Here is a 22274-nt window from a genome sequence, read left to right as displayed (position 1 = left end):
AAAGGAGATCTTTAGAATCAGTGGTTCTCTCTGTTTTACAGGGATTCACCGTATTGTTCCAATCTCAATCTTTACCTCTGGGTTCAAGGAGTCCTCTGATTCGTCCTCCTGGTGGAGTGGGCGGGTCTCCGGCGTGCTTTGCTCAGCCTTTCCGTCCTCCTCTTCTTCTACGAACTCATCCAGAGTGACGAGTGTCTGCAGCTCTCCCTCCGTGATCTCCCACGCTCTTTCCTCTCCGGCCTCATCTGCTCCGACCTCATCCAGAGTCACCAGCTCCTTGGTGTCTACCTCCACCTCCTCATTTCCCCTCTTCGTCCTTCCCTTGTTACCTCCTCCTTTGCTGCTGCTGCTGCTCCGACTCCTTTGCTCCCTGGTCCTCCTCTCCTCCTTTTCCCTTGTCCTCTTTGCTTCTCGCTCCTTGGCTAACTGCCTCTCTTTTGTGGCGGCTTGTCTCTTCCTCAGTTCTTCCTCCTCAGCTGTGTCGTCAGGGTAATCCTCCTCCTCCTCGCTCACTTGGTCCAGGTTAGGGTTATCTATTCTCGTACCAGATCCTCCTGCAGATGGATCATCTTGTACCTCCTGGAAACCATCAACCAGCTTCTTCTTGACGACCACTTTTTCAGACATTTCCACAGTTGTCCTATCACATGTTGGTGTTTCATTAGTGTTGCCCTTCCTCCCTTTGTCAGAAACCTCTGTGGCCGTCAGCTCTTCTTGATCGTCTTCCAGAGAATCTACGATCTGATACACAGGCTCTTCCTCCTCCTCATTCTTGGCTGATCCTGCTAGAGATCCGCTGTCCTCCACAGAATCGAGAATCTGATATGTCTCCTCCTCTTCTTCTTCAGCCATTTTTTCAGATGCAACTTTCTTCAGTGTTAGATTGTCATTTTTAGTTGTTCTAACCGCTTTCCTTGGTCTTCCCCTTTTAACCTTGTGTCGTCCAGCGGGCCGATCAACCTTGACAACCTTGTCCTGCACAGAGTCCAGTATTTCATAGGTAGCATCCTCCTCACTTACCTCTCTTACAATGTCACTCTTTTTTGTTGGTGAGCTCTCTTTTGGAGGGGCTTTCTCCTCTTTCTTTGGTGTTGTTTCCTTGTTTAGTTCCTGTGACTCTCTGGCAGGAGTGTGCCTCCTTCTTGTTGGCGTTTTTTCTTTCGAAGCATCTTTATAAACTGTTCTTTCCCGTTTTCCTCTGGTAGATCTTACGGTTGGTTCTTCAGTCTCGTCCTCCACGGAATCTAAAATCTCATATGTGTCCTCCTCGTCCCTGACAGGTTTTTCAGATGCTTCTTTCAGATTCAATGTAATTCTATCCTCTTTTTTTCCTCTTGCACTCCTCCTTCTACCAGAAGTTTCTGTGGTGGCAGAATCTTGAACCAGTTCATCATTAACAGAATCCACTATCTTATACACCATCTCCTCAGTGGTCTCTTTGTCTTTTTTAGAAAATCCTGCAGTAGTGTCTCTCTTTGTCTGTGTCTCATACTTTTTAACCGTCCTGTCCTGTTTCTTTGGTGATATCTCACTTTTGGATGTGGTTTTAGGGCCACTCCTCTTGGATAGTCCATCATCTTTTCGAGTAGTCGCCCCCCGTTTCATGGCCCTTCTTTCCATGTTGTCTGTCTCTGACTCTGTGGTCATTGGCTGATCTTCCAAAGAATCAATTACCTGATATGTACATTCCTCTTCCTCTGTGGACCTAAGTTTTGGGATGCCCTCTTCTGTTTCAGTCTGGTCATCAATTGAATCCAATATTTCAAAGGTTTCTTGTTCAGTACAACTATCATCACGGTCTTGAAGAGTCTGTTCTTCATTTGGGATTTGGTCATCATGATCATTGCAGGATTCAGCTGAAAGCATTTCCCCTTTGTCCTTCTCTTCTTTTTCTTTTGTCTTCCCATCATTGTTGCCCATTGAAGCTTGTTTCCTACCTGTATCCAACACTTGAAAATTATCTTTATTTGTCTCCTGATCTATAACTGCATCATCAGATTTGTCGACTACTGGAACTGCATCTTCCTCAGACAGTTGTTTCACTGTGGAACCGCCATCTTGCACCAGGAGACTGTCCTCTTGACTTGTAGCTGCTTGTTCTTTGGTAACACTGTCTTCAAAAGAACCAACCAACTCCTCTGGGCAGGCTTTGCCTTTATCGTTGACGCTGTCCAAGTCATTAATCTGTTCATCCATTTGATCATCGAGTGAATCAAGGATTTGATAGTTTTCACTATCCTCCTCCTGTGTATGTTTGTCAACATCATCTTCTTCTTCTTTGCTTGTCTTCTGGTCTTTGAGTGTGTTGACATTAACATCAATCTCCAGACTCTGGGCTTGACTCAACTCAAACCCTTCTCCCTGTGAAGGTGGATGCAGCTCTGATGATGTTTCTATTTTTGTCTCCGTCTTTGCAGCAGTGCCCTCGGCTAACACTTTGTGGTCAAACATCGGCACTGCGCCCTCTGTGGCTTTTGCTTCTTTTCTAAATGGCTCTGGATTAGTCTCTTTTGATACTTCAACAGTTACTGCTGATGTTATCGTTTCCCTTTCATGCGCAGCGTAGGACGAGCGAGTACTACAACTGGAGGATGGAGAATTTGATGGTTTGGATGGGGATTTTGTCTTGTTCTGTTGTGCTTTCTGACCAGGAGAGGAAGGGATTTTAATAGACAGTGTAGAAGAAGAGGAGGAGGGCTTACTGACACTGGCAAAGGACCAGGGTTTGGTAGGAGATTTGATGGACTCCGATAAGTCCGTGGACTTTTTTCGTGACACAGAGTTTGAATTAGAAGAGCTTGAGCCTCTATTCAACTTTGTGGAGGATGAGGACGAAGCTGAGCCCTTAGAATATTTTGAATACCTTTTTGGGGTCTGCCTGTTACCAGATGACTTTTGCCTCTTTCCTCTTGCTCTGGAGGAGGACGAGGAAGAGCTATGAGGCTCAAGGCTTGTGTCTTCTACGTCATCACCAACTTCATCAACAGTGACAAAGTCCTCCATGTTGAAAGTTGGATCATCAAAAAGATAGGCATGTGAAGAAAAAGTGTCATCTGTAAAATCATCCTGAACCTGGATGGACAAAAAAAGATTTAATCACTGAAACATTGAGTCAGTTTACTAATCAGGATAAATACTGGTGAAAAGCACTAAGGAGAACTGTCAGAGAAAATCATTTCATAGGTGTTGAGGGTTTCAATCCCAGATGAAAGGGAAAGTAAGATCAAAAGAGGGACTGCAAGGGGTTTGTGAGAAGATTGATTGTTTACCATTTTATACCGTCGAGGCCTGTTTTTATACCGTCGAGGCCTGTTTCTATACCGTCGAGGCCTGTCTTCAGCCATTAAAGTTACAGAGCTTGTGTTGTTTTTGCTGGGACACTAAAAAAAAACCCAAAACACTTGATTAGTAAAATGAAACAAATGGGAGGAAGTGTATTTAATAACCTTACATTAAAGACTTTCAGGCATCAGCCAAAATTAGCAACAGTCTCCTGGACGCAGGCACGAAGACAGCATGCAACGTGGGTTAGTTTCGCGTCAAGGAAAACATGGCGGAAGGCAGCAACAACGAGTCTGGTCGTATATTTTATAAGAGTGCTCAGGAAAACCTGATGAAACTGTCTGCAGAACATCACTGTGAAAGGGGGCACCACTTCAAATCTTATGAATCATCTTGACCACCACCCACTACTAGCGAATAGCTAATATAAGGTAACATGAAGCTCAAGCTGCAGTAGGCAAAGCCTTCCGCCTCTCTCTCTGTTGCCATGAAAAGAGTCTACTGTTGGGCTGTCTGTCTTTTTAAGACACATTTGTATTTATGTATGTTAACAATGAATGCAGTACGTGTAGTGAGGGATGAGGAACATTTGGACGACTGCAAATCATTGAAGCTCAATTCCATCAAAAATTCCATATCTCAGTTATTAAAAAATATAAATGCAGAAATAATCAACAGCATAGTTTTGTCCCACATTTAAATGCAAATTAAAGTATAAGCCTGGTGTTATTACTGAATCAATTCTTGAAGTATGAACAAAAAATGTTTCTCAGGGTCATTTTGAAGTCAAAGTGAACTTGGAGTCAAAAGCTTCACCAATTCATTGCCCGAAAAATTGTCATGGTATTTGGTTATGGCCAAAAGTTTCATGATGTCACAGTGACCTGACCAACTTTTGACCACCAAATTCTGATCAGTTTATCCTCAAGTGTGATTGAGCATTTGTGCCAAATTCAGAAGAAATTACCAAAAAGGATTTTTGAGATATGAGATTGAGCGTTCACAAGTATCGGACGGCAAACATGAAAACACAATGCCTCCGGCCAAAGCTGTCACTGACATAGATGTGTGTTTGGGAAAAGAATGTGATGGCACATATATTTGTTGTTTTCTAATATCATATCCACTAATATTATCTTGTAGCACGGGCCATTTAAAGCCATTGATTCTAAATTGACTCCAAATGTAAAGGTTGAGTGAAATTTAAAGCCAGGCCTCACTTCCTTCTCCTGGCTCTTGGACCTCTCGTGCCTCTGGGACCCCTCCTGGCTCTGAGACCTCTCCTGGATCTTGGACCCCTCCTGGCTCTTGGACCCCTCCTGGATCTTGGACCCCTCCTGGATCTTGGACCCCTCCTGGATCTTGGACCCCTCCTGGACCTCCTGGATCCTGGACCCCTCCTGGCTCTGGGACCTCTCCTGGCTCTGGGACCTCTCCTGGCTCTCGGACTTGCTCTCTCGGGCAAATCTGCGCTGGTGAACCGCCGCCATGAGGACCTTGAAAATGTCCGTGCTAATCTGTGGAAGTTCTACAATGTTTTCTTCAGGCATGGCCGCTGTGGCTGATGGGACAGAGCTAGAAGCAGCAGGGACTGTGTTTCCACTGGCAGCTGCAGAGGTCAAGGTCACATCAGTAGGAGCAATGGAAGTTATTAGTGACCCCTCTTCCTCCTTTACTTCTACTTTCTCTACATCTTCATTTGCCTCGGGACCAACAGTGGGGTGGACGGCGATCTCAGTTGCTGGTTTCTCACCATCCTCCTCCATTGCTACATTGTTGGTGGTGGTAGCACTTGGTCCTTCTGTGATTGGCTCAGAATTGGTGGATCCTCCAGGACCACTGCCGACTGCAGAGTTTAAGGTCACATCAGCAAGAGAAATAGAAACTATTAATGAGCCCTCTTCCTCCTTTACTTCTTCTTTCTCTACGTCTTCATTTGTCTCAGGACCAACAGTGGAGTTTATTGCGATCTCAGTTGCTGGTTTCTTACCGTCTTCCTCCTTTGCTACATCACTTGTTGTGGAAGCACTTGATCCTTCTGTGACTGGTTCAGAATTGGTGGATCCACCAGGGCCACTGGCGACTGCAGAGGTCACATCAGCAAGAGAAATAGAAACTACTAATGAGCCCTCTTCCTCCTTTACTTCTGCTTTCTCTACATCTTTATTTGCCTCTGGACCAACTGTGGAGTTTACTGCGATCTCAGTTGCTGGTTTCTCACCATCTTCCTCCATTTCTACATCACTTGTGGCTGTAGAACTTGATTTGTCTGTGATGGGCTCAGATATGTTGGACCCACAAGGACCACTGGCTTGCAGAGCAGATTGTGACCCATTATCCGAAGGTTCAGTAGAAGGAGGCTGGGTTTGACATTTCACAGCTGGGGGCTTGGGCACGACATTGATGGTGTCCCCTTCAAAGTTTATTGTGATCTCACTGGCATCATCTAGACGCTGTTTTAGGCTCTTCAAACTAAAAATTAATAATAGAAAGGATTGTCAGTTGCAAGTTTTAGTGTTCTCACAAAATGGCTGAATGCAGCACTTTGTTAAAGAATCAGAAATACAAGTTCTTATTCATTGTCCCTGAGTTAATTGTTCAGTATTCATCAATTCTTGTTTATGACAAATACAGCAAGTTGAGTGTATTTATATCAAAATCCCTATTGTCTCTTAACCATGTTTCCAAAAACCAAGCATATTTAGTTTACAATGATTTAAAAGCAGAAAACTTGCTGGTTTCCTCACATTGGAGTAGCTGTAAACGGAGAATGTTTTGGCATTTTTGCTTTACAAATTGCTTAAATGATTAAAAACATATTTGCCCATTCATTTTCTGTCAATTGACGAATCAACTAATGTTGTCTTGAACTCTGGGAAATAAATGTAACCAATGAAAAGTGACTTGGGGCCACCAGCTAAAAAATCACAATGATTACTGTTATGCTTTTGGTAACTTAAACATGTCTCTATAAAGTGATATACTCACGTCTCAAAACGCTGAACTTTACTCCTGCAGAGAGAAAAACAAGAAATTGGTCAGTTCAAGTGTGATGTCATACATGATGACACAAAATTGTAAAAATAAAAAGGACGTATGCGTACCAAAGTTCGCGCCTTTGTAAAGATTCTGGTGAGAAGGTTTTGTATTTCTCCACCACCTTCGTTACACCGCTGGAGTCAGCCATCTCAATGCAGATCTGAGGAAGAATGACAGTCATGGCAAAGTGTGAAATGACTGAGTGGAGGAACTACTTGAAGATGTGAAACAAATATGACACATCTGGATTTCTTGTTATGAATGTAATAATAATGTTAGTCTATGGAAGTAAAGAAAACCTATTAAAGACCTGTGTAACCTTCTAAGGCCTACAAAAACTAAACTACAGCAAATTCAATGCCCTTTAACACTTTTCAAGACATTATACACTGACACAGCGGCTCTCTCAACACGAAAATATGAGAAGTGCAGATGTTTGTGTTCTTATACCCTGTTGGCGAGTGGCAGGAAGCCGACGAAGGTCGCGATGGACGACACCACTTCCATGACCATCCTGACGATGTCCACAGACGTCTCAGAAATCTCCACACACAGCAACCGCTCCTCCAGTGACTTTGGCTCTGGAACTCCCTGAAGATCCAGAAACAGTTGGTGGTAGGGCCCACAGTCGCAAAGATAGCAGCTTACATTGGACTATTACTTGGAATTATGTGACTAATGACTTACAGCGTTGCTCCACTTCATCAGATTTTTGTACATCATCTCCTGCAAAAAAGAAGATTATAAAGTCATGGATTGTCATAAACGGCTTAGAAACACAAACCACATCTAGCAGGGACCTGTAGATTCCCCAACAGAGGTGCCTCAGGAAAATCCTCTAGATAAGTAAAAAAAAAAAAAAAAAAAAACATCACAATGTCAACAAAAAGGCCCAAACCCACATCAACAACCTGTACCTTACACTCGTCTCCACACTACAAAATAAGTGGGTCTATATAAACCTCTTTGCCCACCTGACAATCATACTTGTCTACAAGTGACCGCCAATGATGATCTGTTATTATTTCCCTCTGAAATTTCTACAGAAGAAATTAATTATTTGCAGTATCAACTGTTTCTGAAACTTGATTTTTCTATCCCATCCTGATTCTGGCAGAGTAACACAGCCCAGAGTTCCCCTTTAGTGTCCATACCTCACTGGATTCAGGATTCATGTCTTGCAAGACAAAGTGGACACCGAGTTTACAGTCTTTGAAATTCTTTTTCACGTTAGCTTGGACAAAATCGCAGGACGTAGTCCAATTGTCGAAATGCACAAAAGCCTGGAGGTGAAGAGAGGAAAGACAGGAGAGGAAAAACAAGTTCAAACAACAGCTCCATTAAATTGTACAAACATTACTATAATAAAATTATGATAACAAAAATGTTTGTTGCTGTAACGGTCTTCCGTTTCTACTCCTTACCCTCCTCTGCAGCGTTAAGACAATCACGTTGTAGTACAAGGAGTCAAGGTTCTTTTTAGGGAAATACCGCCAGACCAGCTTGGCCACGTCCACATGTGTGTATTTTCCAACTGGTAAACCGGTCAACATGACTGTGGGCCTGGAACTCTTAAGTCTTGCCTCCTAGAAGAGACAATGTTCAAAGCCCCAAGTTTAATTCATGTGTCGTTAACAATGATTCAACTGTTTGGTACGCGTTGATGTCTGATTAGATTGACATTGCAGATGAGCAAAAACTGTGAGCAAGAGGTTCACATAATGTATTGAAAGAATAAATGTGAACAAGAAGTTGGGCGATGTAGGTTTGAACTTGTATAAAAATATTAGTTTTTTTGGACAGATCTAAGGCTTTCTTTGTACACACCAAAGAGAAGGTGTAGCCACTTTCTAAACAAACTGAGATTGGGTGAAATTGATAACACTGTGTCACATAAATCTAAATATTACATCTCACATATGAAGATTGCATTTGCAAGAACAGATAAAAGCCCTTTTTTAAAGTGCATGAACATGATTTGCAAATTGAGCATTATCACAAATGTAATTTTGACTGAAACAATGGTAAAACAACAGACAACTCCAAAATACTCAGATGGGTTCACATACTTTCATGCAGCACTGTAGAAAGATAAAGAAACGCGATTACCTCAATGTCGTCCTTCCCTCTGACGGTCAGGTGATCTTGGAGTTAAAAATTAAACATTGAAACACATTGAGAACATTAACATGGTTAATTTGGCAGTATTACACTGTAATGTGAGACAAATGTCTCTCTCACCTGGGATGATGAACCAAGGAGACATGGTCGGGAAGAGGAAGGGACTAGTTTTTATCGTGACCCAAAAAGGAGCAATGCTGCCATGTGGAACTCCAAATTGGACTGGTGGGACAGTTGCCCCGGCAACAGCATCCTTGCTGTCCGGCAGAGCGTTCTCAGGAAGTTTCGGTGCTGCACAAACAAACAAGTGACATTGTTTGAATATATTTGAAGAGCGACTAAACAGTAAATCCTTGCATTATACATTTGCCATTATTTTTTACAAACTGATATCTTAGGTGTGTTTTTTATTAACTAAAACAGACTTACGTAGTGGAATACAGCCGTGTTGCACTGACAGTCTGTGGACTTCATATCTAGGGGCTTGTTTCAGGAGACTGAACCAAACTCCGAGTCGATCAGCATCGCGATCAAACTCAAATTCTATAAATACCTGGAACACACAAGCATACGCACGCATATGTGACAGGAAGTCTTTTTTTTTTTAAAGTCACTTAAACACATGTTTGTGTGCGTTTATACCTTGTTGAGGAGAGGCAGGAAGTTCCTGACACAACTGATTTTTTTCAGTGCTTCTCTGAGGTTCCTGGTCTCACTCGGTGAGATGTTCTTGACGAAGACAGTTCTCAGTCCAGCACTGCTCACAGGCTGCGTTAAGAACAGGAAGTGGACATCCAAACCAGAGAGTTAAAAAGAGGACAGAGACACACACAACTGCACTCCTAAGTGCAATAAATTAATTTTGTAATTGGATTACTTCTACCTACAAAATTCAAAGCAGTTTACAAATGATGAGGAAGTGTGTCGGTGTGTCTTTGAGTTACTTACAGCCTTCATCCACATCATCAGTTGTTTATAAAACTCAATCTAAAACAGAAACATCAGAGCAGGCAGCGTTAGATACTTTCCCACAATGCACCAGACTCACCTCATGTCAATACACTCCAGAATCCGTGAGACTCTGTATGCATATCACCATAAATTATTTTCTGAATTTACTGATACTTTAAATATTAAAGTATAGGTCTTGAATATATTGAACATCAAGGAATCAAGGAAATGTAATCATCATACAACACAAGGCACTAAAGGGAAATATGTAGTTCCTTCATGCTACAAAAAGATCATCAAATTCACATATTAACATAAAAGACAAACACAACAGAATAGAATAATCTACAGGTATTTATATACATACATACATACATACATACATACATACATACATACATACACGTAACCAGCTCTGTATAATCTGTCAGTAATAAAAAATTATTTGTGTGTGTAGCTTACCGGTGTCAAAGCATGGTGGCGTGTTAATACACTAAGGCAGAGTTTAGACTCTTTGAAAAGAATCGCACTCTTCGCTCTGAACCGTATTATTTTTCTCACAATCTCAACACTTGGCATCGTGACGAAGGCCTGAGATGAAAACCAGAAACAAAAATGTCTACAGTTATTTACTTGTTCCAAGCAAATCTCCAACAGCATGGTTAAAATCTCATATAGGTACCAATAATGTCTATATAACAATAATAAGTATGCAAAATTGTCATAATAAATGACGAAGAAAACAACAAAAAAATTAATTCCATCCATCTCAGAATCAGTCAACAACAGCAGAAACATCGGATCAATTAACCAAACCAATGCAGAATTAAAACTTTGTGCCTACCATGCGTGCCTGAGGAACAACATAAATGCTGTCATCTTCATATTGAAACCCAAATGGCTTGAGTCGTTTGGCAAGGGCTTCCTCCGTGTAGCGGCAAAACTGATATTTCGGCAGTCCGGTTATGAGTAATTGCTTATGAAAAGTATGCTGGAAAAGATTAAGGAAAGAGAGAGAAAGGGGATAATGATGAGGGCAAGCAATGTTTAAAGATCAAGACAAGTGCAGTTATTACAACCCTTGTAAGCTCTTTTTTCATTCTATATCATCTATATAACACCCTAATTAAATTTAAATTCAATTAGTAAATTTAAGGCACAATCTGGAAACAGAAAAAACATCCTTTTATTCTATCAGGATGAAATTTTGCACAACAAAGACAAGACTTATGTATTTCGAGTTTTGAAGAAAGGCCACAGAAAGGCCTTGTATGGCCTTAATCAATAGTTACCACCACCAAACAATTCAACATATTTGGCTAGGATATCTTTACTCAGAAGCAAATGGTCTTTTCCAATACTGCCAATACTTTCCAATGCCAACACTGCTTTCAGTGATCGGTCATCTGCCCCAAAAACGCTGATCGGACTACCCTTAAAATGTATTCATTCAATTAATCAATTCATTTTTGCCTGAAAATATTTGAGATTTCTTTAGAAAAACTGAATTCAAGACCTGCAGATTGTACGGGGTACAGTATTATGTTCCATAATCATTTATTAGGGACATTTTAATGCTTATTTGTGCATCATCTGAGTGCAAGAATGAAGGTAGGTCCTATTCTGTTCTTGTTATACAACAATTTCATTTAAGTGATTTGACCTACTGTTGTGGAGAAGAAGGTTTCCCGACTGAGGCAATCTGTGAAAGAGAGACACAGAAATGTAAATGAATATTTTATAATAGAGAGAATGAAAGATGGGAAAATTATGACAGACGAAGTCGGACTATTTCTTGGATTTCTTACCAATACTCTTTGGATCAAGGTACTTTTCCACCATCTCTCCAATAGTCAGAGTGGTAATTGCAGTCGAAGACGAAGTGGATGCTGCTTGTTGCTGCCCGCTCACTGCAGCTGTTGGTTTAGTTGTGACAGATTCATCCTTGATTGATGCTGCATCTGTTTGTGTCTTCAATGCAGTCACAAGATCTTCAAAAGATTAAATTCAATTAAGATTAAGTAATTTGAAAGATCATCAGCATCGCACCTTCCTCCTTTACATTCACCTGTTGGATAAATAACCTTGTTCTTGACAATAAACAAATATACAATCTTGTCAACCTTATTCTTTAAACACTGCCATCCATAAATTGAAAAGGTCTCCAACGTACCTTTTTGCATTGTTCTGATCTCCACCCCTCCAGCTGGCAGCTCCACAGCAGGTTCAGTTGGGTTTCCTGGAGCCTGCGGTTGCATCTGTGAAGCATCTGTCTTGGTCTCTTGTCCTTCAGGCACAATGCTCTGATTGGCAAGTTTGTCTGTGGTGGTGGTTGTGGATTTAGTGGTTTGAGGTGTTGATGTATCAGGTTTTCTGTGAACAAAAAAAAAAGTTATATGGGTTAAACAGGAGAAAGTGGAGATGCAAGGATAATGCTGTCATTTTTTAATATGAATGACATTTAAGATACACGGAATGGACACAATACCATGTGCATGATACCTGTACAGTTTACAGACATAAAGTCTCCCTTAATGCAAGTATTTTGGACTATATTAAACTGCACAGGTGTGTAAAATTCTGTCCATCCTCTGTGCACTTGCGTACAAGGTATATTCCCAAAAAGTGAACACATCAGCTGCAGTAAATTCTGATTATATGAACTGAATGTTGGTGAGATCCTAATCTGAAAAACAGGCAAATTTAGGCAGCAACTACTAACTACTAATAGTAACATATAGACTTAAACAAGATAAAAAACCCTCTGCCCTCCATCACTGTTAAAACAAGGTCTGTGTGAAACATATCTTACTTCTGAGGTTTCTTTTGCTCCTTAGAAAAAGTCTCTTGTAAATAATCAAACTGAGCTTCTTCAACCTTTGCTTTTGCCACAGCTCTTGCTGCAGCCAACTTGTCCACTGGAGCTTCGGGTTTGTGTGTAGTTGAGGCCGTTTCTGCTTTGGAAGCCAAGACCTTTGCTTCAGTGACAAACTCATTGCCTTTTATTGGCTGGGTCTTAACTGTACTGGTTGGTGGTTGGCTATCACTGGGTTTGCCTGCTGAATCTTCTGGTGCAGCCTCCGTAGTTGCTATTTTCCCTTTACCATCAGCACAACTTCCAACTTCCTTGGGCTCTGCCACTTTAACTACTGTTTCCCCAAGCTGCATTGGTTCAGTGTCTTCAGTGTCATTGGATTTGTCAAGTTTTGCTTGATGCTTCGGTTCAAAACTGGTCACATTTGCTGTTTCAACAATCTCAGCTGTGTCTTTCAGCACCACCACAGGTCCTTGAACCTTAGTTTCAGATTCTTTAGGCTTGGGATTTTCTAAATCAGGCTGATTTTCTGAAGCTGTAGATTTGGAAGGCACACTCACAGCCTTTGCAGTTGTTCCTTCAACCTTTGCTTTTGCCACAGCTCTTGCTGCAGCCAACTTGTCCACTGGAGCTTTGGGTTTGTGTGTAGTTGAGGCCGTTTCTGCTTTGGAAGCCAAGACCTTTGCTTCAGTGACAAACTCATTGCTTTTTGTTAGCTGGGTCTTAACTGTACTGGTTGGTGGTTGGCTATCACTGGGTTTGCCTGCTGAATCTTCTGGTGCAGCCTCCGTAGTTGCCATTTTCCCTTTACCATCAGCACAACTCCCAACTTCCTTGGGCTCTGCTACTTGAACTACTGTTTCCCCAAGCTGCATTGGTTCAGTGCCTTCAGTGTCATTGGCTTGATTCTTGGGTTCAAATATGGTTACATTTGTCACAGCTTCTTGAACCTTGGTTTCAGATTCTTTAGGCTTTCGATTTTCTAAATCAGGGCAATTTTTTGAAGCTGCTGATTTGGAAGGCACACTCACGGCCTTTGCAGATCTTTCTTCAACCTTTTCTCTTGCCACATCTCCTGCTGCAGCCAACTTAGCTGCTGGAGTTTGGGATTTTTGTGTAGTTGGGGCCGTATTTGGTTTGGAAGCCAAAACTTTTGCTTCAGTGACAAATGCTTTGCCTTTTGTCGGTTCAGTAACAGTCCTGTTTGCTGATTTATCAACCTCAGCTGTCTTTTTCAGCACCACCACAGACTCTTTAATACTGGTTTCAGACTTTTCGGATAAAGGTTTTTGTCTGATAGACTCTTCTCCTGACAGGGTTCTTTGCTGGTCGTGTGGTAAAGCTTTGACGTCGGTTTGTGTTGGCTGGGTCTCAACTGTACTGGTTGGTGGTTGGCTATCACTGGGTTTGCCTGCTGAATCTTCTGGTACAACATCTCTAGTTGTCGGTTTTTTTCCTTTGCCATCAGCACAAACTCCAACTTCTCTGGGCTCTGCCACTTTAACTACTGTTTCCCCAAGCTGCATTGGTTCAGTGTCATTGGGTTTGTGAAGTTTTGCTTGATGCTTGGGTTCAAAAGTAGTCACACTTGCAGTCTCAACAATCTCAGCTTTGTCTTTTGGCACAACCACAGGTTCTTGAACCTTGGTTTCAGATTCTTTAGGCATGGGATTTTCTACATCATCAGATTTGGAAGGCACACTAACAGCCTTTGCAGCCATTTCTTCAACCTTTTCTTTTGCCACAGCTCCTGCTGCAGCCAACTTGTCCACTGGAGCTTTGGGTTTGTGTGTAGTTGAGGCCGTTTCTGCTTTGGAAGCCAAGACCTTTGCTTCAGTAACAAACTCATTGCCTTTTGTTGGCTGGGTCTTAACTGTACTGGTTGGTGGTTGGCTATCACTGGGTCTGCCTGCTGAATCTTCTGGTGCAGCCTCCGTAGTTGCTATTTTCCCTTTACCATCAGCACAACTTTCAACTTCCTTGGGCTCTACCAATTTAACTACTGTTTCCTCAAGCTGCATTGGTTCAGTGTCTTCAGTGTCATTGGCTTGATTCTTGGGTTCAAATATGGTTACATTTGTCACAGCTTCTTGAACCTTGGTTTCAGATTCTTTGGGCTTTGGATTTTCTAAATCAGGGCAATTTTTTGAAGCTGCCGATTTGGAACGCACACTCACGGCCTTTGCAGATGTTTCTTCAACCTTTTCTATTGCCACAGCTCCTGCTGCAGCCAACTTAGCTGCTTGAGTTTGGGGTTTTTGTGTAGTTGAGGCCATATTTGGTTTGGAAGCCAAAACCTTTGCGTCGGTGATAAACTCTTTGCCTTTTGTTGGTTCAGTAACAGTCCTGTTTGCTGATTTATCAACCTCAGCTGTCTTTTTCAGCACCACCACAGACTCTTTAATACTGGTTTCAGATTTTTTAGGAATAGAGTCACCAGTGTCAGGCTGATTTTCAGAAGCCATAGGGTTTGATTCTGAGGACAATGTTTGCTTTACTGTGGGCTTTTTCACAGGTCCCTTCGGAGGCAACTTTCCTCCTTTTACCATTTTAGTAGTTTTTAGGCCTTTAACTGAGCCTTTAGCTGCAATTTTCTGATTGGTAAGTTTGCCTGTTGACGATTTTCTGGCTCCAGAGGGTAGAGGCTCTTTAAGCTGAGTCATGTTTCTAGTGGCAGTGACGGTTTTGGATAATGTGGTTTGAGGTGTGGAGACACTGGATGTGGCAGGTTTTCTGTGAACAAAAGAGATACATGAGTCAAGCAGGAGGAGAAGGAGAAATGGAAAGTCGAGGTCACAGTTTGAAATCTTTGTATGCAGTAGATTTAGTCAAAGGTTTCACAAATGTTTAATTTCTGGGATTAGTTTTATGAATTGAACAATGAACAATATGAATAATTTACACAGTGATTTTGTTCATAAGGTAAATTCTGAAAAGAACTGTATGTTGGAAATACTTAAATCTTTTTGTTTTATTTTTATTTTATTTTAAACAAATTTGATTGCCCATGAAATATAGACAGCAACTTCATATTTATATTAAAATATTGACAAAAAGAATTAAACTAAGAAAACCTGGCTAAAAAGAAATCAGTTAAAATACAGGTTAAAAAGAGGTCTTTGTGAAACATATCTTACTTCTGAGGAGGCTTCTTTTGCTCATTAGAAACAGTATCCTGGAAACAAAGAAATTGGGATTTTATTTTAATCTGATAACTGACAATGTGACCACAATACAGCAGAAAAGGCCATATTATGCTTTTGGGGTTTCCCCCCTTTCTTTTAGTGTAAAGGGTCTGCAAAGTTACAAAGCTCAAAGTCCACAACAAGAAGGAGTACTGAACAGGTGCAGAAGCAATAGCCAGTATGACATTTTTTTTCTACATTAAAGCATGTAAACCTTTTATAATAGCCTCAAAAGGAGCATAATATGGCTGCTTTAGTATATATACATATATATATATACCAGGGACAGAGAAAGAAAGACAAAAAAATTAAATACCTGTTCTCTGACAATAGTGACTGCCATTCCTTTAATTTTGAAGTTCTTTACGCTCTTCAATTTGTTAGCGGGTTCCTCTTTCTCAAAACATACGATTGCCTACATTGACACGGCACACACACACACACACACACACACACACACACATATTTTTGCATTACTACAAACTGTCAGGACCATCTACTCAATACACATGAAACATTAACAACTCAGCACTACACGTCTAACTGACCAAATCTTTAAACTAAGAGGTGTTTCAAATACTGGAGTTTATTTCCGTTATCCTGGATGAGAATAAGAATATTCCTGAGGCCAAAAGCTTACAAAAAAACCTGGGTAGATAAAACACGTCTTTTCACTGTCACATACCTCTGAAATGGACCGAAACAGTACAACTGACTTGGTTTTTCCAAATTGTTCCACAGCAGCAACCACGTTATTGTGTGAGAGAGAACTACAAATCCCATTTAGTCTCACCATGGTTGGAGGTGAAGATTTACCAGACTGAGCAAAGAGAGAGAGAGAGAGAAACACAAACTTAGACCTACTGAAACTGGTTGTCTTTTAAAAATGGTTAAATGGTTTTCAGATCAGGTCTCTGATAAAAGTGTTATCTGGACAAAGAATGAAATAGAGACACAAGAAAGGAAGGAAAAATAAATTGTTTACCAGGTGATAGACAGACTTCCCTGGCACAATAACATACGCACACACACTAACCATAATCTTTGTGGAAGAACATGCCTCACTCTTCTCCAGGCTGGGGTTTGCTTTAGAGGGTTTTGTTGTTAACTTTTTCTTTGCTGTAGAAGCAAATGAGCAAGACAATTTGTTCCCTACTGCAGGGCGAGGAGACGAGGAGGGTTTCCCTCCTTTGGAAGAAGAGGAGGATGATGAAGAGGCGTTCATCTTGACTAGCTCAGCCAATAAGGCAGGAGCCAGAGTTTTAACCACCGTCTCAAGGTCAGACTGTCTTGATAGAGACTGGACAGCTAGAGGAACAAACACAAAGTCAGACAAACAGCAGTATTTTGGTGGAAGTATTTTATTTTATTCCTCTCTTTTCATTTAATATTTCCTGTCATTTGTGATTCATCATTCTACACATAAAGTAGGAGATTATTAACATGTGTTTATGTTGGTATACAATTATACAGAATTTATTGTTCTGTCAAATGACAAATTAATTGGCAAAAATTCTGATAATGAATTTAGTGTTTCGAGTCCTTTTTTTCATGAAAAAAATCCCAAACTCTGTTTGCAGCTTCTCAAATGTGATTTGCTTTATTTTCTACAGTGGTAAACTGAATATGTGCAGCTATGTTCAATACCAGGACAAGCCTAAAAATACATTATATAAAATACATACATTCTTCAAAGTTTTTTAAATAAAATTTCTCAAACCTGAAGTTTCCAGTAGTTTCTTAGCCAGCCTCTCTGCACTGCTCGACTTCTTTCCTTGAAGGGATGACCCCTCTGTCGAGAATCGCCTCTCACCGCTCCTCCTCGGCGGCGATCGTCTCTCGTCACTCCTCCTCGGTGGCGATCGTCTCCCGTCACTCCTCCTCGGTGGCGATCGTCTCTCGTCACTCCTCCTCGGTGGCGATCGTCTCCCGTCACTCCTCCTCGGTGGCGATCGTCTCTCGTCACTCCTCCTCGGTGGTGAGCGTCTCCCATCACTCCTCCTTGGTGGCGATCGTCTCTCGTCATTCTTCCTCGGTGAGGACCGTTTCTCGCCTCTCCTCCTTGGCGGTTGTTGTTTATCGGGACTCCTTGAACGTGACCGATAGTGGGAGGAGGTCAGGTGATTATACCGTGGGGAGCGAGAACGAGACCTGATAAAAGTCAGAATGAAATCCGTTTATAACTCAATTAATTTGCAGATACATTTAAAACAATCAAATAATTCACGCAAGTCAAGATTTTTCAAGAGGTGACTGAGAGGCTAAAATGAATATTAAAATGCTCTGCAGGAACATATTTGGTCATTTCACAATCTGAAGTGGTATTGACTCTGTTCACCCATGTTATTGCTCGTGTCAGAATTTATGTTTGACTGACCTGCGAGTGTATCTGGGACTGTGCGGTGATCGTGAGCGGCTACTGCTTTTCGCCCTTCTACCCTCTGGACCACGACGGCGACGGGGACTGGATGAGCGGGAACGGGAGTGACTGCCATGGCTGGTTTTCTGGAGACGATTCTGGGAAGTCTGTGCAGAGGTTGGGGCTGCGGGCTTGGCATCTCTTCCTGCAGCCCTGAAGAGAGCAATGGGTGAGAAAAGCAAAAGTCAGTGACAGAAAATTGTGTTAGTCAGGGTACTGCTTGAAAAACTTGTGTGGTTGCTACGAGTCTGAAAACTAAAACCAGGCAGACACTGTACAGATTCAAACATATTTTAGTCTTGAATTGGTCACCCCAGACCACTCATGCCCCAATTTCTGCCAAATCAGTTGTTGTTTGAAGGGTAGTGTGAAAGGGGTTTGGACTTGTCTTGCAGTTAAAACATTTGGACGATTCCCGTCATTCACATGTTGTGGCTAAAACTGTCAGTGATATAAAACAGAGATTGTAAGAAATGTACCTGGGTTTGAGTGCTATTTCACCATCCCAATCTGGGTATCTGTGGAAAAGAACAATTCAAAATCAACAATTTAAACAGTAGAGAGGATTTCAAACACCAAAAGCCAAAGGTTTCTGTGTTGAGGTAAGTGGCTACAAAATGGTTGTATTCGGGTGATGCTCATAAAGTCAAAAGGATATTGAGGAATTTAACAGGTTCTGCATACTATAAATCAACCACTCTTGTGAACCCTAAGCAATCTTTTTCTTTTTATTCTTTCCTCCACAATTTTTTAGTGCCTCCTTGGTGGGCACCCCCAAAAGTATTCAGAAAAAAGGCAATGATTATCAAACAAATAGCTCTAATTAACAAGTTCTTTACAGGGAAAAGTTAAAAGAAAAAAGACTGACTGTTTTCGCAGGAGATTGCAGTTCTGAAGGTGAAGGCTGGTGTTCTGGTGGGAGAGCCAATCCTAGTAGTCAAAACAAAAAAACACAAAGCATTTAGATAAGCCCCGTTATCATCAAGGCTACCATGAGCTTCAATGGTTCAATTAATATCCAAATTTTGGGCCTCATTGTTGGTCTGTTGAGTCTTTTTCTAGTCCAACTCGATGTCTATGCTCTAGTACAAGTCACAATTTGTGTGGATATTAAACAAGCAAGTCTACAAAAGCAAAATATATTTATCTCCAGCCAACAGTCATCCAAAAAACAAAAAAGGAACAACCTTGAGTCTAAGTGAGAAGCTGAGACATCAGCAAACAGTAAATAAAAAGTTGACTTTATAGTCAACTCGATTTCAAGGGGAACAAGTCTTTAACATGAAACATAACAAATACAGGAGTCCCAGTAACAAACCAAAATAAAAAGTTCTTCTAGGGTTCTTGATACTGGCCAAAATGTGAAATGCTGTGTCCAAAAAGGAAGAAAATATCAACAACAGATGGTCAAAAAAGAAATCTCTTCTGTTCTTCTGATCCTTGAAGTATGACGGTTGCTGGTATCTTTCGGTTCAAAGTATTTTTAGTAGTGATTGGGGCACAATAAAAATCTTAGAAATACACAAAAAGGGGAGTCGGTAGTCTCTATAATATTATTACAAAAAAGTGATTCCTACTGTTAAATATTAAATTAATTAAAGTAACACATTACATATATATATATATAAACAAATTCACTTGTTTAAAAAAAGTGAACATTTACTGTGGGACAAAGGCCAAAAAACAGACAAGAAGAAAAGGCCATCTTCCATTATCTTCTGATGCATCATCTTGTTCTTCAGATTTTCAGATTCTTCGTCGAGTCTTCTATGGCCTTGGTTCCGTCTCAACAACCGCCTCAGAAGTCGGTTGCATCTCATCATTTTATTAAATTAAGCAACTTTCATTGTCAGTAGGGCTGCACAATTAATCAAATATTAATCACAATCACGATTTTGGTTTCCAACATTTAAACAAACGTTTAAAATGCAGGCTCTGTGCTTCCTAAACTAACCTTGGGTGATCAAGATGTTTTGGTTTTACTTTTGGGCAACTATTAAGTTGTTGCATGCACAAAACAATGCAGCTGCAGGCTGGATACTTTTATTCGCCGAGAAAATGCAGTATTAAGTTACAGCTTACGAAAACTGAACATAAAGTAAGCTGTTCATAGGAAGAGCTAAGTTTTATCAGTTAGCCTGACACTGGGCGCTATAGTTCAACAAAAACGCATCTACAAAACAAGACAATTGTAATTTTCCGAATCTTTTGCCAGCGATCGGTTGTAAATATGTCAGGGACTAATGGGACTAGAGGAACAGTGAGCTGTTAGAGGAAGATGCTTCACACCTCCAACCTTTCAGCCAGGTAACCAAAGTTTACTGTCGCTGTTCAGACTCATACTGTGTGCAGAACAAAATCAGATCACAGAATGATGGTGAAAGGCCAATCATTTGGGGGTTGAATGCTCGGTCGTTAAATAATCGCAATCTCAATATTGATTCGTGATTAATCGTGCAGCCCTATTGGTCAGTACTTATATTGATCTTCATCTATCTAAACTAGACAGTGGTGTTCCAACCGTTTTAAGTCAATCAAATCACATGTAAATCAGACACTGTCAGCTGTGACTGGTATCATTGAAACATTTTGGTACAAAATATTTTAGTTTAAAATACATCAGAATCAATAAACAGTGTTAATTAAAGTTTGCACAGTTTATATGTGGTGGCAGGCTTCTTTCAAGCAGTTCATTGTAATCAAGGTGCACATGAATTCAAATAATATTTTACATAAATCCTTTCAAACATACTAGACAGTATTGCCCTTAGAATTTTTAAAGGGGACCTTGTGCTAATTTTCTTTATTTTTACTCTGTGATTCCACTAGAGGAGCTTTGCAAACACTTCAGTTTATGCAGCCACTCAGTTCATCCAAACAGCCCATTGATATCTGACATTGTAAAATTATAGGGAATGCATAAATGGTCCCCTTTAAATAATCAAAACCCTTCAACACTTCCCCAGAAAATAAATATCTAAAATAATAGTTGGTGTTTTCCAATCCAAAACAACAATTTTAGATACTGAAATAAACAACTCACAATGTCCTAAAGTGGGGAGAACAGAGTACAGTCTTCTACTCACCTGCATATGAGTACATTCTTTGTTACACAGAGAACAGGTATGTGGAAAGATTTTTGGCGGAGCCGCTGCATAGTCATGCATCATGGCCGGAGTTGGCAGACGCTTGGAAACCATTGCTGGAGGCTGCTTGCTGGAAGTCGCCAGTGTCATGTTATTGAAACCTATCAGGCTCGGGACTGGCTGAGGCAGAGCTGGAGGAATAACGATGGGGCGAGGATCTCCAGGTATAAAAGCTGGATGTCTCAGGGCCTGTGAGGAATCATTGATGCCGGGGATCAGAGGAGCAGCGGGAACTGTCTGTGCGGCAGAAAAAACTGGCGGCCACGCCGGTCGCCCCATCTGTGATACCGGCTGCTTCGGTGTCTGCTGTTTCGATTGTTGCTGCATTGGCTTCTTCTGCATCTGCTGCTGGGTCTGCTGCTTTTTCATCTGCTCAGCAACTGTTGACCCTTGAACTCGAGTTTTACTCTGATCCTTAGAGCCCCTGGTGTCATTACTGCCAATGAGCACAAGGCCAGGCCGGCTGGGGTGCACACCATGCAACACAGTGCTGGTTGGTTTGGTCTTCAATGCTGACTGGTGATCTGTCTCTGGTTCTTTTGAAGGAACAGGTTTGGAGGCTTCAGACTTGAAAACTCTGCTGTCTGTGTCTTTGTTTGGCAGAGATAAATAGCTGAGGATAGTTTGCAAGTCCTGGTTCGGTTGGGTCGGCAATAGTTTGGTCTGGTCATTGCTTGGGGGAGCCACAGACTTCAGTACTGAACTGTACGAAAACCTGGGACTGGGAACAGAAGTCGCCTGCTCATGTGAAGAACCCAAGGTTCTGCTTTTAGCCTCTGTTGTAGTTTTTGGCAGTGGATCTCGATTGTGTCTGCTACTATCGTAAGTGTCCATTGGCAACATACTTCCACCACTGTTAGCTGTACCACCACTGGTCCTTCCAATCTCATCCCCAACCCCTCCAGTATATTTACCAGTATGTCCATAGTCAATCACTTTACTCGGTTGGAGAACAGCCGATGACACTTCTTTCTGGCGCATTCCTGCCCCCCCGGAACTGCTCAAGCTGTGACCGTCCATTCCACTCATGCTTCTGGTGGGTTGGGGTTCCAGGTAGGGTTTGGGTTGATCTGCTGTTGTAGCCCTCTTGGATTTCTGCATGCGGATTTGGCGCAAGATGAACGGCAGGTTAGCAGGAGTGATCTGGTCTTCAGGGTAGGAGAGGAGATATTCCAAATCTTGTTTTTCAAGTCCAAATTCCTTAAGGATGCTAGAAGCTGATTCAGAGGTGTATTTGGGTCGACTGGACTCTGTGGGGGCTGCAGGTTTGTCTGGCACTGGATAGTCATAATCACCTAAACCCTGGAATAGACTGC

At 41.4% G+C, this 22274-nt stretch overlaps 1 protein-coding gene across 1 annotated transcript in view; it reads right to left on the bottom strand.

Moving 5' to 3' along the window:
• Positions 1–22274, bottom strand: part of LOC127363568 (uncharacterized) — a 45926-nt gene that overhangs the window by 2643 nt on the left and 21009 nt on the right. The window contains exons 3-32 of the mRNA XM_051400241.1: positions 20899–22273; positions 18681–18742; positions 18292–18330; positions 17771–17965; positions 17114–17544; positions 16430–16701; positions 16079–16213; positions 15710–15808; positions 15346–15383; positions 12206–14941; positions 11567–11766; positions 11202–11384; positions 11061–11095; positions 10238–10384; positions 9856–9984; positions 9391–9429; positions 9085–9210; positions 8872–8995; positions 8563–8733; positions 8431–8465; positions 7746–7907; positions 7476–7604; positions 7009–7047; positions 6772–6912; positions 6387–6481; positions 6271–6294; positions 4662–5754; positions 4503–4616; positions 3270–3380; positions 76–3072 (exon numbers count right to left, since the gene is read on the bottom strand). Of these exons, the coding sequence (XP_051256201.1) occupies positions 76–3072; positions 3270–3380; positions 4503–4616; positions 4662–5754; positions 6271–6294; positions 6387–6481; positions 6772–6912; positions 7009–7047; positions 7476–7604; positions 7746–7907; positions 8431–8465; positions 8563–8733; positions 8872–8995; positions 9085–9210; positions 9391–9429; positions 9856–9984; positions 10238–10384; positions 11061–11095; positions 11202–11384; positions 11567–11766; positions 12206–14941; positions 15346–15383; positions 15710–15808; positions 16079–16213; positions 16430–16701; positions 17114–17544; positions 17771–17965; positions 18292–18330; positions 18681–18742; positions 20899–22273 (11476 nt within the window). The remainder of the gene's footprint in view (positions 1–75; positions 3073–3269; positions 3381–4502; positions 4617–4661; positions 5755–6270; positions 6295–6386; positions 6482–6771; positions 6913–7008; positions 7048–7475; positions 7605–7745; positions 7908–8430; positions 8466–8562; positions 8734–8871; positions 8996–9084; positions 9211–9390; positions 9430–9855; positions 9985–10237; positions 10385–11060; positions 11096–11201; positions 11385–11566; positions 11767–12205; positions 14942–15345; positions 15384–15709; positions 15809–16078; positions 16214–16429; positions 16702–17113; positions 17545–17770; positions 17966–18291; positions 18331–18680; positions 18743–20898; position 22274) is intronic.

The sequence above is a fragment of the Dicentrarchus labrax genome, unplaced genomic scaffold, assembly GCF_905237075.1.
Source record: "Dicentrarchus labrax unplaced genomic scaffold, dlabrax2021, whole genome shotgun sequence".
In the NCBI taxonomy this organism is placed as follows: domain Eukaryota; kingdom Metazoa; phylum Chordata; class Actinopteri; family Moronidae; genus Dicentrarchus; species Dicentrarchus labrax.
This window is presented reverse-complemented; position numbering and strand designations above follow the sequence as displayed.